This window comes from Pempheris klunzingeri, chromosome 8 (genome assembly GCF_042242105.1).
Source record: "Pempheris klunzingeri isolate RE-2024b chromosome 8, fPemKlu1.hap1, whole genome shotgun sequence".
Classification (NCBI taxonomy): Eukaryota; Metazoa; Chordata; class Actinopteri; order Acropomatiformes; family Pempheridae; genus Pempheris; species Pempheris klunzingeri.
The window spans coordinates 20,739,999-20,755,027 of NC_092019.1; the positions used below are offsets into that span (position 1 = coordinate 20,739,999).

Here is a 15,029-nt window from a genome sequence, read left to right on the forward strand (position 1 = left end):
AGAGAAAGCAGGGAGGCAAAGGAGGCCATGAAACATCCTACATGTTTCCTTCTCTTATTCAATGCAACTTTCACAGCTTTGCAAATTAGTGCCAAAGTGTGCCCGAACAGTGCCAAGTGCACTCTTCTCCAGCTGACATAAATCCACACCTCTGTGTGTGCAGCAAGTCTGGCTTGTCTCAGCCTGTCTCCTCTGTAGACACCATTGTCTCTGCAACAGAGCAATGGAAACAAAAGTGAATACTAGTGAGCAAAAAACAGAGAGCAAGAACAATGACAGAGAGAGAAATGGAGTAAGACGTTCTGGGTAAGGAGCCGCATTCTTGATCACTCGCTAGTTTCATCATGCAGAGCAGGCATTTTAACAGTGTTTACTCAGCGAGGGGAATGCTCTGGCTCACAGCTGCTCTCCAAATAAACAGTCTTGTATTTATCAGTGACAAGATAAAACACATCTAATCTGAACAAGTAACAGCTTTTCGCGCAGTCCAAAAAGTCAGGTCCTTCTGGTTCATTCCTACAAGACAGTTGTGCAACACAGAGAAAATTCTCGCACAATTGAATGAAAATGTGCACATGCTGAGCACCGACACCTTGCCATACACCCACTCTCTCATGACTACACTTCCTCTGCCATGATGTCACAGTCTGGGTTCATTCTTTGCAGATGTGGGAGCCAGTCCTGCTAAGTGTGTGGGAAGCAATCAACACTAATGCAGTTGGCATTGTGGCAAACTGAAGTTTCTAGCCTTATAAAGACACAACTACCACAGCGGCAGGGGGTGAATGTGGCGATATAGTCGTGGCATGGTGGAACAAACAACGCACGTGTACAGAGCCAAGGCTAAATTATCTCTCCAAGACATCTGTTATGAGAACAGAGTCCTGCTAGCATGTTGTTGCGGGGAACTGCTTTGTTAACGGCCCACTCTCTCTGGGTTTATAGTATGTTGAGAGGTGACATTTTGAGCCTCAGGCACTGTTGCCTTGTTTGAGGCCTGCTGTGTATCAGTACGTGGTTAAGAACTGCATGCCACATGCTCTCAAATTATTGCCCAATTAAGCCAGTGTACAAGAACATTCAATGGGAAGGATGACGACATTGCTCCTCCCATAGAAATAAAACCAATCTGTCAGTTCTATCAAGGCGGATAGTTCCTGTTTGCTTGCTTGCTCATACTACAATTATTTTCTTATTACTCCTACTATAAGTCCTAATTAAAGAGAGGTGTCAGTCAGCATCAAAGATTTGGAATTTTACTGAGTCTACAATAAGTAAGGCATTAAGCAATTTAATAGTGATCCACATAATTCAAAGATCTGTGGAGAAGTAACTCCCACAACAACAATATTATCCAAAACAAGATCACTCTCTTATCCCAGATATGAAGACATGGTGTAACGGTATGAAGTGTCCTCACCCAACATTCTTCTCCTCAAGTGCCTCCGTTAACCATAGGTTATCCTATGATTTAGCCATCAGCCACAGCCCAACATAACCATTAGCCACATGAATTCATAATACATTTCATATTACCAGTTTTATAAAAACCACTGCAATTTGTCCACAGACTTCAAATTTGTGCTCTCCTCTCAATCCTCCCTTCTGCTCGAAGTGACTTGCATAGTTGGTTTTGGAGGCCAGTTTGCTGACAATATATAACCAGCTGTCATGGTTATTTATGGACTTTTGCGACATTTATTCCCTGTATAGAAATGCACTGTTTTCCCAGGATAACATCTTTTATGGGTGCCAGTGTATTGGGCAAACTAACATTAAGCAATTCTACATTGAGACACTATTTGGCAAAGAGACTTTCAACCCACAGCAGAGGGAAGTGCCAAAGAACTGTGGGCCGGTGTGTCTGGGATCCTGTTCCCTGGAGCAAACTGAGATAGGTTAGGCACATGATGGAGGAGTTGATAACCGTTGCACGTTTTGCATCACGGGAATCCTTTCATCAAATCCTGTGAATTTGTACATGCCAGACACTTCAGTTGGAGCATGATCCTACCCTCCTCCCTTTAGGCGAGGGTGCAGGGACACAGTCAGGGTTGACTCATATGTTTCCTCAGCCCAGGTTCATAACAATACAGAACGTGGTGATGCAGCAGTGAATCGACAGGATTCCTGCACCCAAACACCATCTGTTTCATGTGAGACAGTGCAAAAGGAAACAGTGATAAGTGTGCAATAAAAATGTGCGGTACCATACAAATGAAGTAAAATGAAGTCGACCGAGTGAAAGGTGGAGTGAGGCAAAGCATAGCCCCATTCTTTCATAACATATAATTAGTTGGAATTAAACTAGCAAGTGTGTAGTTATGAGGCATCTGCACTTCTTCTGCTTACAATTTGGTATTTCCTTTGAAAACAGCACTTCCTTTGAGAGTAGCAGGTAAGTGCTAGGTGTAGACCTGTAATTGTATCCCTAGAAGAATGTAATTACCCCATTAGCACCGAGTCAGTTACCTTTTACACTCCTTAGCTGCCTATATAAAGTTTATGTCCTCTTTACATAAAATCTCACATGGAGTGAACAGTAAGGCTGAGAGTGTAGAGAGAGTAAGAAAGAAGAGCGGGGAAGAGAGCGAGGCAGGATGACTGGATCGTGGGGGGGGGCATATTACCTCCCACAGGGGCCCTGACTCAAAGGATCAAGTTTCAGACGTTTACCAACAAAGCATCCATGGAGGAAGTCTTGCGCCCCTCACAATAACACCACAGCACCTGGTCATCCCCACACAGGAAACCTGAGGTCACTTCCCCCCTTTCAGGGAATTTAGACACACTCCTGCTGCCAGCCACGCGCCCCCGCGGCCTATTGAAAGAGGGAGCTGGCCACCAGGGGAAAGACATGGAGACACACATACAAACTAAAAAGAACATCTAAATTATGAGAACAGCCGAGGCCACATGATTTCCCAAGTTTTCATTGAAACAGTTCACCCAAGTGAATGAGAGTTGTGTGCCAGACAGGTTCTGTTACACCAAAGCAGAAAGAGTTCCAATTTCCCTTTTTTGGTCTCACATGTAACACAGATGTGATGTTGTTTTAATCAGCCTGAACAGCTAAGAGCTGGATTAGGTTGCATTGTTTAATTCTGGTTGGAACCACATGAGTAAGAGGTTGAAAACGAGGTATGTGCCCTAATGGCTGTGCTGGAATGTTCTAATTGTCTAAATTTTAGCAAAAATTAGGACACCAAGACACAGCAAGGAAAAACAGAATGGGACAGAAAGTAATGGAAACAATACAAACAGTGTCCAGTGTCCTCTGTAACACTGTGGAGGGACAGACGGCTGCAAAATGTCAAAGCAGAGCTGCTCCAGCACAAATCTAAGTTCTGCTCCCTAACCACCTGCAACCACTTGACCGCCGATTCTCCATCATTATCGTTGGCCTGGTTTCAAACGATGCCAACCCATAAAACCAGCCACAGCCAGTCCGAGTCATTTAGTTGCAGTCCCGCTGCAGTTTGGAGCTGGCCAGAGTCCAACCACCACGCGGGGCTAACCTTTGGAAAACACTGAGACCTCCGAAGAATGTGACCATGGTCAATGAAACAGAGAGGGAGAGAGGAAGAGGAAGAAAGCAAACAAATACATTATACGGCCCATGGGCTCTGTCAAGGCAAATGTCCCAGATGCTAAATGGGACAGAATGACTGGCTTTTGGCTGCTAGGGGATTATTTCTGCTTGTTACTGTGATAAACAGTTTGTGTAAAAATAATCTGTCAGTGGTAAAAGCATAGCGTGATGCATGAGCCCAAATTCCTCCAAGGTGTCATTTCTGTAGAGACAAATGGGAAAAAAAAAAAAAAAAAAAAGGGTACGTGTGCAAATTCTGCCATTGTGAGTTCAGAATTTGTAGCCTTCGACTTCAAATCTGCTAGAAATCAAACCTGGCTGAATCTCTGTATGTTACAGCTTCACCAATCTATATTCTTATATGGACAATAGATCAAATGACTGTGTGCGTTTCAGTTTCTTTCAACTCAGTTTTGGTTTTAAGGCCCGTGGCTTTACTTTTTTTGTGCAGTGTTACCGCTCTCATCACCCTCATTGGTCTGATGAATCCACTGCCTCCTAAAGGGCGCCTAAAGACCTACAGAACATCCTCATCTCTATTCATTCATCTTCCCCAAAAGCATTGAAAAATAGCCCTAAAAAAAGGTAACACATCGCCCAGAAAACATGTAAGATCTTGATCAAACCTTCCCCTTTTGGCAAGCACTGACATTTTCTTTTCCCACAGTGCCCTCTGCACCCAGATGATGCAACAGGTGAAACGGCAAACAATCGTCATGAGGATGACACTGTTACAACTATGCGCTGTGATGCAATGATGTATGCCCAAAACAAACCTTGAAGCTGCAGCACAGACACACCCTTCCCAGACACACACACACTGCCATATCCCACTTCCTGCTGCTGAAGAAAAGACAAGTTTAGCCTGAGGGATTTTGCTCTCTGAGGCCCTCACACACACACACACACACACACACACACACACACACACACACACTGCTCAGCTGGGAGCTTCTGTGACACAACTGTTGTTCCTTAATCCTTCCTTCACACAGTTCAGTGGGTCACACAGTCTAAAAGTCTTTTCCTCTGACAAGATGTTGTTTAGCTGTTTTTTGCCTCACTTTCTGTGTGTGTGTGTGTGTGTGTGTGTGTGTAGCCTACATTATATTACAGACAGACACGAGAGCAGGTGAGAGACTGTGATTAGAGTGGCAGAGGAAAAGAAAAACAAGCAGGAAAAAAAAGGAAAGCAGAAAAACACAGAGCCAGACAGAAAACGTCCAGACCCCCTCACATGTCACAGGAAGTGGTTCCTCTTTTGTCAGGCTTTTACTTTGTAGGCTTCTCCCCAGGCAGCGTGTTTGACTAAGGTGTGAAGTAGGAAGGCTTGTCATAATGTCAAGCCCACGCTTGTTTTAATCTTTCCACTGTGGACACATTTTCACTCACTAGCAAAAACAGTAATAATTATCAAAAGTGTAAATTATTAATAATTAGATTTTCTCATATAATTATATATTTATAGCTCAGAATTACTCTGCAATTAACTATATTACTGCCACCAATGATGATAATAATAAATAAGTCTCCAAATTGTTTTTAAACTTTTGGGTTTGGCAAACTTTGGTCAAAGGAAACAACTTTATTCCCCAAAGACCTTTACTTCCATTAATTATACACTCAGGTGGTTATACAGTTGTTAGTAATCACAACGTTTGAAGCTAACAGACTTCACTCTTTCTTTACATCCTTCCCTATAACGCTTTAAATGACACTTGAGATACGCTCGTTTATTTCCCCCATTCATTAAAAAAAAAAAAAACTAATTTCCTCACAATCCGCGTCAAGAGAGCGCAAAGTGTTTTCATGGTTTACTGAGCCCGAAGAGGTGAACAGTGGAAAAAAAAAGTGTAGAAAAGTATTTTAAAAAAGTGGATTCCTACCAGGAGTAGTGTCTGAGGCACCTTCTGCAGCAGCACTGTAACCCGCCTCCCTCTCTCTGGAGCTCAGATCAGGACTGGGATCAGTTTGCAGGTCGCTACTCCGGCGGCTCACAAGCGTCGCCCGCCAGCGGTAAAAACTTTCTGTGTTTCTTTCTGACAGTAGTCAAATCTCTGCGGCGGAGGGTGATGCAGCTTGCCGGCTACATTTGTCCTACTACTCAGGAAGTTGCTGGTGAGTCACAAGATCCCGCCCCCCCCACCCCCCCACCCAAAAAAAAGCCATTCCTCCCTCCCTCCCTCCCTCTGCAGCGACTTCAAAAGAGACCAGAGAGAAGTCCAGGCACCGGAGGGTATGATGGGAGCTCCCAGCAGGGCTCTGCGCCTCCACGTGTGCTCTGGCGCCCTATTTTATTCTAACAGAATTATGTTTTAATGGGGAGTGGTGGTGGATAGGCCAAACCTGTTTTTCATATATAAAGAGTGTTGGTAGGTTTAAACGTCTTTTTAATTTGTCAATCAGCCAATCAATTGATCGACCACCCAGAAGATAGATGGTGGAAATCTTTGACAGAGTTCTTCTTACAATGCCATTTTTTCAGCACAGACTCTGCTCAGGGCTCAGTCTGATATTGGAGTGGTAATGGTGGAGAGCTTACGCCTTCCTTTTTTTCCCCCCCTGGTGTTTCACCTGTTGGGTGATTGGTCTCACAGCTAGTAATCCCTTTGCTCTGGATCTTTACTGTCAAGTCACCTCTGAATGTCAGTAAAAATGTCGAAATAAAACTTCAGGGATTGGCTTCAGCATTAGAAATAAGCTGCGTGGGTTTAGGGTAGATGTTGGCTCAGGGTTAGGTAAAATAAGGATCAGAATCAGATTAAGTTGAAGGATCAGCCCATGTTAAGGTCAGGGTCAGGGCTGCATGTTTTGTAGAGAATCGGGTCCTTACAGTGACTCCTGTTGCCGTTTCAGACAAGATACATATTGTAGGGAAAACAGGTAGATACATATAAATATTTTAGCATTAAATTGGTGAAATTGAACGGTGTTGGTATGAAGTAAGACACATCAGCGTTCAATCTTCCATTAAACTTATATCTGTCTGTATTCTGTATACTTCTGTGACCTTTGCTAACTGTCTTTTGTACACGCTGACATTACCAAACAGGGCAGAGACCAACCCAGCTGTCAAATGTTACTTTCTTCTTCCTTCTTTCTTGAGACCCGATGTATCATTTTTGTCATGACTCAACAAGCAGGAGTGACGTTTATCCTGGATGCAGCTGGCTGCCGCTTTGTCATACATGGAAGGATTTGTACTCTTGATCGTTTGAGTCACTACTGGTAATCAGTGTGTGCCCACCCTATTAAAACACAGCCTTGTTGGCAGAAGCACCACCCGTACGTTAGATAGCATTGTTCCACTGTTTCTCATGACATCAAGGGTTCACAGTGGTTGCCAGTATCCAGCTTGCCAGTCACCATGCACTCTCTGGGGTTGGCGTTTTCAGCCTTATCTGCTAAAAGAGCCACATTAGAGTTTGACCAGTATGAGAGTAACATGGAAGAGCAAAGAAACATCTACAACACCAATCTGACTATTGTCAAATATGTACTTAAGTTGGGTTAATTCTCAAAATAAGCTATCCCCTATGATGTGTCATCCAACCAGGCAAAAGAGCCTCCCGAAAACGGCACGCACTTTTAGACAGTCTGTCCTGGATGTCAGTCATGATGTTGCACTCGTGTGAACACAATGAAAGGGACAGAAATAGCCCTGAAAAGAACGACAAAGAAAGGAGTTCAAACCCTACCAAGTTTCTCACCTTTAGTCATCGCTGTGTGAAGCGCATTAAGGTGAACATGAAACCCCCCCTCTGTCTGGGCCCACCAAATTAAAAGTCTTGTGTAATTTATGTATTATGTAAATATCTGGAACTTTGATTTGATTGATTGGGCATCACTAATCTTTTTCTGTACCTGTGCGTTTCTGGAAATACAAAAGCAACTGCAGAATGCGACACATTAAACATCCCATTAAACACAGACCTTTTTACATTGCGGGCCCGAACATGTGACTCTTGTCTTTCATGGTCCTGTGACATCTGAAAGAGTGTGATCCATACTGGTCTGACCCCTGTTTTCCCCACAACCCCCTAATTATAAATTCTAATTTTACACTCTGAGGCGTGGTCCTGTCAGACTGTGTGCAACAAATTAGAGGATAGATGCCTGTCAATTCATTATGGCAGAAATGGCCTGATGAGTCCCTCGCTGTTTCTTTCTAAAAAGGTTAAGGGTAGCTGTTTTTACCTACGACATAAAACATCTCTCTGTTGTAGTTCTGAAAAACAAGTTAAAAGCCTAATAGGGTTTAACTAAGTAAACAGTTCAAAGCATGAAAATGGACACTTAAGAGACATTAAATGAACAAGTATATGTGTAATGGAAACTGTAAACAATGTTTGGTATGGATAATCATTTAAGATGCTTTCTTATTGAAGAATGCGATGCAGTACAATTTTAAACATTCTTTACCTTTTGAAGCAGCATGTGGACGGTGGTGATGACGTCTCAGGTGACTGTCATGCCCTGCTCAATGAAATTTAAATTGTAATGTGTGGTTTTGGAACACCTGAGTGAAATTAACTCTAATGTGCCCTGAGCAGCAGACTAATGAGGCAATTAAACCGTTAAAAGTCCAACTTCAGTAATATGTAGGTGTGACTTGCAACAGTATGTGTCTGTTTTAACCACATTCGTGACGGGGAGTGGAAATGGCGGCTTGCTGCTGTTGAATAACAAAACATTATTTTTTAAAGGGATGGAATGCACAGCACATATTCAAAGGGAGTATGAACACAGAAAACGAGTTCACAGTGTATTTGTAGCTGTGGCACAGGGGCAATTATGTGCTGGTTTTTAAAGCTCAAAATAAACTATCGAAAAGACCATCGACTAAAAGATCCTTCTGATGACTCTGGGGATTCTAGTTTTCTTTACAGAGCACTTGGAATATAACTTTCTCGTCTGAAACCCACCCACTTCCCGCCACTTCAGCGCTGTGATTGTCAAGAGAATAAAACAGGTCATGCCACTATATACACTTGCAAACTCAAGCAGGGAAAATTTGCACAGTATTGGCACTTAATTGTAGACAATTTTTGTTTTACAAGAGTTTGTGGTTAAGGGGCTGTGGTGAGAATCCCACCCAGGAGTGCACCTACTGTATGGCTGAGGCCTCGAGTAGTGGAAGGGGGGGGCTTGGTCCAATAACCAGCGGTGGAACAACTATTCAGATGCCTTTTTTAAGTAAAAGTAGCAATACCAGAATGTGAAAACACACTATTACAAATAAAAGTTCTGCATTAAAGTGGTACAAAGTAAGTATCAAAGGTAAGGCTACTTCAGAAAAGTGGCCCCTGTGAGAGTTACAGTATTATATATTACATTAGATTGTTAATGCTGACGCATCAATATATAATTTTACTGTTGTAGTTGGTTGAGGTTGAGCTGTTTTTAGTCCCTTGGTTCCCAATCCAGTGGTCTAGCCTCCTCCAAAGGGAGAGATGATAAATAAGATGATTAATCAGGTGATTAATCAGGTAGGAAAGAAGAAAAACACGGGATTCTGCTACGCAAATGAGTTTTTCTGGACTTTTCTCTAAGCTTTGCCTTTTTGTGAAATATTGGATAATTTTACCTGCTGGGGACTGAAACGGTTATTTAAATGAGACCATCTGAGAGGTTCGGGGGAGACGACACTCACGTGAAACTGCCGTCAGTACACGAGGCCCCAACTAGACTGCTGGTGGGCTCACAAGCCAAAAAAGGTTGAGAATGCCTGGTGTAGTCTTTGAAAGTGCCTTGTAATTTTAAATGCTTATGATATGTTTCTTTACATAAATCTCAAAAGTACAATATTTCCCTCCGTAATACAGTGGAGTAGAAGTATAAAGTATTAATACCTCAAAAGGTAAATGTACTTAGTTACATTCCACCACTGCCGGGAACAACTGTTAACAGATTGACTTCTTAATCTGTCTGATGTTTTTCTGCCTTATGTGAATTTTAGGAGATGCAACTAAATAATCACAGAGGAGGAACTTCTGCCTCATGCATTTTTCAGCTGGGCTGGCCTGGCGGCTCGCTGTAGATGAGGACCAACCATGGTCAGGGGAGACATACCAAAGCCCTGAGCTCAGCCCAAGTGCAGCAGTCTTACAATATGTCAGCAGTGTTATTTTTACAGCGTCATATTGGAAAACCGAACGGATCTGCATCTGCTCCACAAGGGCATTCCTTTATTGCTGACCCTGAACAAACCCACAACCTCTTGTCCCCCTGCTCTTGCATCAGCTTGTTACAAGGCCCTGATTTCCTGAGTAGTATTTACCCCTACCGTGGCCCACCGGGCATTTCACTTGTAATGATAAATACTCCCATGAATTAAACAGCAAGGAGCCAAGTAAGTCAGAAGGCAGACATTTAACCCGTAAATTGCAGCTGCCCTCTGTGTCTGCCTTGTTAAACACGTTAGTGGGTGAGTGGATCGGCCGGGGCCTTGGGCTGAAGCCTTCACAGGAATCGGGGTCATTAGACATCAGACTGATAAACAAGCCTGTGACATAATGTGGAAACACTGATCCCATTCATAGGTCTAATCACCCGCAAAACATTCTGCATGCCGGGCAAATCTCACACATATAAAACAAATTCCTTGCGGTTGGTGGGGGGGATAGTGAGCTGCCATAGGGGGAAAATGGCTGTTTATTGGAATATCACTCTCTGTCCTACTGGATTCCTCTCACATCCACAAAGAGATGGGAGTCTGGGTGAGATTAGGGGGCTGGTGCCGCTGCGGCTTTGTCTTTGTCTTCCTTCCACCCAAAATATCATGTCAGGAAGTGGATAGTCTTTTCCCCTAGAGCAGAGCGATGGCCCACTCATCGTCCAAGTTCCTGCAGCACTTTTTTCCTCTCAAAAGAGAGAGAGAGAGAAAAAAAACTGCACAGACGCCTTTCATATGTCTATATCTATTTTTTGTGTAAGAGAGGTAAAATCATAGTCAGTTAGTTCTACCTGTGGGATCCAAACAACAAAATGTTTCGGTTCAAATGAGATGGATTTCTCTTTAATTCCTGTTTTATTGTGTGTGAATGTTTAAAGAAATATAACAGAGTTTCAATGTAATCTCCTTTAGGCCTATTGGTTTGGACATTAAATCAAAACAGGGGTCTGGAACCCCAACGGAAACATGCAATAAATGTCCATGTTGGAAAAACATAAACTTGTTACCAATTAGTGTTAACTGTGCGCTCTGGCAAACGCAGGCCCTCATTATAATGACCAAAATCATTTGGTGTATGAACAGTGCAGCCAAAACAGATTAAGTCAGCAGCACTGTGATGACCCTCACTTGCTTTAAGTGCTTACTGTGCCAAGTCTGGCTTGTGTGCAACTTGAAAATGATAGATAGCAATTGTATTGCTCTTCTACTTGGATGAATATAATTAAATCCATTTCCATTTCCCTTTGCCAGTAAGCCCTACGACGCAACTTCTGTGGCTTTGATTATTGGGAGCCAAATAAAATATTACAGGACTTTGAGCTTTAATGACAAAACGTTATTAGATAAGAAACAATATTAAGGTGATTGGGCGATTAAGCATTAAATCAAATATTATTGTGTTTCCATCCATTTATTCATTTTAGAATGATTTATATTCTCATAATACCAGCAGTGGAAGAGAAAAATAGATCCTGCACAGATGCTAAACTTAAGTACAACACAAGAGTACTCAAAGATGTACTTAGGGTATCATTATGCAGCAGAACAGCTGCATAACAGTTGCGGACGAAATACAATTATATACATGTGTCAGTAAGGGATAGATATTACTGATGCATCAACACGTGAGATGCATTTTAACATTGTAGCTGGTTAAGATGGAGGAAATATTAACTACTTTACATACTGTGAAGTAATTAACTCTATAACTATGGCTTGTATTTTGCAAACGGAGCATAGCCTATGTTTTTTTTTAATATCATAATCTTCACGGTTAATGTAGTGGAGTAAAACTGGGCAGCTTTTCCCTGTGAGACAGTCGAGTGAGGTATGAATACTGCACATGTACTTAGTTAGTTAGTTACATGTACCTCAGCTGCATTACACTTTAGCTGTGATTCCTCAATCAGAGGCTCACACAGCAGGTACAACAGGCTGCTGCTCCCATTTCTAAAACGTGTGCAACAGCGCCACCTACTGTTTGCTACGCGCTTCTACAGCAAGTAGCATGAAATCCACAAAACACTTTGTTACATAGAGAAAATACATATAATAATATGATTTTCTGTCTGTTTTTTCTCAAATCATAAATAATAATTAAGTGTTTTTCTTTACATGACAGTAAAATGATTCATATCTCATATTTATGATGTTTTCAGTCTGACTTCCGTCACGAATCTGCGGCAGAGACATTAAAAAAAACAAGCCGCCGTGAACCGGACAGGAAACCACGTGTGCTGCTACCGGGAAGCACTGAGGCAGCAGGGAGGCCTCCGTGTCTGTGCGGCGGAGAGAAGCCCAACTAACACCTGATTTAACCCAAACATTTCGCTTTACCAGGCTCGACGACATTTTTCAGGATGTCTTCGTTCAGGAAAGCGTTGAAATCCCGACAGAAAAATCACCATGAACGATCTCAGGTGGGCATGTTGCTGTTTGGCTGGCTAGCTTGTTAGCGCGCTAGCCTGCTGTCCTGGGATGAAGTTCACTGTAGATATGTTTACATATCATCACCTGGTTTTTAAATGTGATGCCATGCTCCTGTGACACACACACACTGTTATAAATGTTATAATATTAAACGTATATGTCTTAACTGTATCATTGTGTTCTACCAGCCTGGTTTCAGGAAACATCTGGGGTTGCTGGAGAAGAAGAAAGACTACAAACTCCGTGCAGAGTAAGTGGGATCCAATTCCACAGACATATTTTATGTTTCCAGGCTTTGGAGCTAAAGTCATAAAACTTTTAATGTCAAAAATGTTTGAGGAATAAGTCTTGTGATGAGCTTTTGTTGTTGTTGTTGTTGTATTGCAGTGATTACCACAAGAAACAAAACACTCTTGCTGCTCTGCGAAAGAAAGCTCTGGACAAGAACCCAGATGAGTTTTACTACAAGATGATCAACTCTCAACTGCAGGTGATCCGCTTCATCATGGGTCCAAAAATCAGCTGAACAGAGAGCATGCATTTGCTTATGCTGTGTAAATCCTGTCATGTGATCTCTGTGGGCATAGCATTTGATGTCTTGTTGTTATTTTGCGGCATGTTGACAGGATGGAGTTCACGTAGACAAAAAAGATCAGGTGGAGGTGACAGAGGAGCAGAAGAAAGTGATGCGGACGCAGGATATCAAATATGTGGAGATGAAAAGAGTCGCTGAGGCTAAGGTATGTTTATATTACATGTAATACCCTTGTGCGCCCGGCCGACTTCATTTAAGACGTTTTTGAAATGTGGAATAAAAGAACAAAACACAGGTGGGCTTTAAGATGCACATCGACTGCTTGGTGTTCAGCTACAAAAGATTTATGGTGCTGAAAAGATTGTTGGTACAAATTTCAGTTCCTTTTTGTGACCTGATCAGATTTCATACTTAATATAATGAGCTTTAGTAACTTTTCAGGATAATGAACGTAGTTTACACATTGTCATTACACCAAAAAGACTCGATTCATAAAATGCAAAACTCCTTAAAGTTTGGCAACATCACTTTTAGATGCACTTGTTATCTACAATCATTTAAAGTTGTTTCCCTTAGAGGAAAATGAGAGGGTACTTGTTTTAAATGAGGTTATTGTTTATAGAGAGAATTCACAAGAGGCACCAGACGTTGGAGCTTTTACTGTAACTGTCGCACAAAGTCTTTGTTGGAGGGAATCACAGATGTAGTGATTGCCGAGCCTCCTACTTTAAGATGAGACCTCCCCACACTGGGCCTCTGTCGTCTGTAATCTTTGTGTTTCTTGTTTGCTTTCAGAAAATTGAGAGGCTGAAAGGAGAGCTCCATCTTCTGGATGCAGAGAACAAACAAAAAAACAAGCACACATTTTTTTTGGATACCAAGAAAGAAGGTAAATATCTAAATATAAATGCACGGTAGATAATTATTTGAATCGATGTGAACAGACATCTTTTGTGGGATATAATAGTTATTCGGATACCTGAGTAGATCGAAAATTTGAATGGTAGTTTTATTGCGTCTCCACAGTGGCCTCATTTGACCTGGCGAAGCAACTCAACACAGCTCCTGAACTGGTGGACAGAGTGTACAACAGACCGTCTCTGAACACTCTGGAGACCAAGAGCATCCAGGGAGCTACAGACCGTCACAGCATAACGGTCTGTGCTTGTAATGTCTCCAGATCAGCCTCGACATTGGAAAAATAATTCACATTGTGGTGACTTAAAGGTACAGTTGAAGCTTTTCCCCTCACTCTAACTGCAGAAGTTGGCCAGACAGAGGAGGCACCAGTATAAGATCCTTTCCCAGAGGGTTGACCGAGAGAAGAAAATGTTTGTAATCAGCCAGAAGATCCAAACCCGCAAGGACTTACAGGTGAGGAGAAGCAAGGGTCCATAAACACAGTGAGCCATCTGGTTTCAGTTTTGTATAAATGATCAAATTAACGTAAAGATTTTTTTTTTTTTCTTTGCACCAGGATAAGACCAAAAAAGTGAAGGTAAAAAAAGAGACGCCCAATGCTGCGGCTATCTACAAGTTTGAGACCAAGAGGAAACGCTGAGAGGGACGTAATAAACGTGCGGAGGAGAAATCACCAATGTTGCCAATAAGTTATTGGTGAAACAGAGGACTTCTAGATCAAACCATGGACTACAGACATGGAATCATTTACTTTACCTCAAATATTGTTGTCGCCATTCAGTTTTGTACATATTTAAGACTTTTTAGCTTCATTCAAAAATAAATATCAAAACATGCAAATTTGTTCTTTCTTGACTTGTATATAACTTGTGGCTGACCGACCCTTTTGTGGGACAGTAAGTTCATTGATTTGAGTCTTGATTTTTTTGATTTAAGGACAGACTTAAAAAAATAGGAGTGAGAGACAACTGCATGGTAAGTGAGAGAGATGTTGGATGTGCCGCGGTCAGCTGAACCAGTGGATTGTATGTTGCTGTTGTACCAGTAGGTGGCATCAGTGTTCTTTATCACACTATGTGCAAAAAGAAATTCTGAGCTGGAAGTCACTAGTATGACCCAACATTTAGACTTTAGAGTTAAATAGCTGCCGTGAAGTTTTGTGTAAGATGTCACTGATGTGTTCTGTCTTTATTACAAACGGCTCCAGTTCAGTACCCATCACTATTGTTTGAAACCTGCCATAATGGGCCGGGATGTCCCATTTCAAAGGCCTTTTTCAAAGGAATGGCTAAGAAGTGCATTCTTCCTCTGCCAGATTTTAAAGGACACAACTTTGGCATCCCTCAGTATCCCACAGCCCGTTGTGACTCGGCTGC

At 42.1% G+C, this 15,029-nt stretch overlaps 1 protein-coding gene across 1 annotated transcript; it reads left to right on the forward strand.

The window, feature by feature from the left end:
• Positions 1–12,027: 12,027 nt before the first annotated feature.
• On the forward strand, positions 12,028–14,484 carry utp11 (UTP11 small subunit processome component). Its single transcript, XM_070835588.1, has 8 exons — positions 12,028–12,187; positions 12,386–12,447; positions 12,585–12,687; positions 12,824–12,937; positions 13,528–13,621; positions 13,759–13,889; positions 13,996–14,106; positions 14,210–14,484. Exons 1-8 carry the CDS (start codon positions 12,128–12,130, stop codon positions 14,291–14,293), a joined length of 759 nt encoding a protein of 252 aa, XP_070691689.1. The 5' UTR covers positions 12,028–12,127; the 3' UTR covers positions 14,294–14,484.
• Positions 14,485–15,029: the final 545 nt, after the last annotated feature.

Bases quoted from the DNA above. Each gene is read 5' to 3' on its own strand.
- utp11 (XM_070835588.1), top strand. From the start codon at position 12,128: ATGTCTTCGTTCAGGAAAGCGTTGAAATCCCGACAGAAAAATCACCAT. The intron at 12,188-12,385 runs GTGGGCATGTTG...GTGTTCTACCAG, and splicing joins ATCACCATGAACGATCTCAG to CCTGGTTTCAGGAAACATCT. The intron at 13,622-13,758 runs GTAAATATCTAA...GCGTCTCCACAG, and splicing joins TTTGGATACCAAGAAAGAAG to TGGCCTCATTTGACCTGGCG.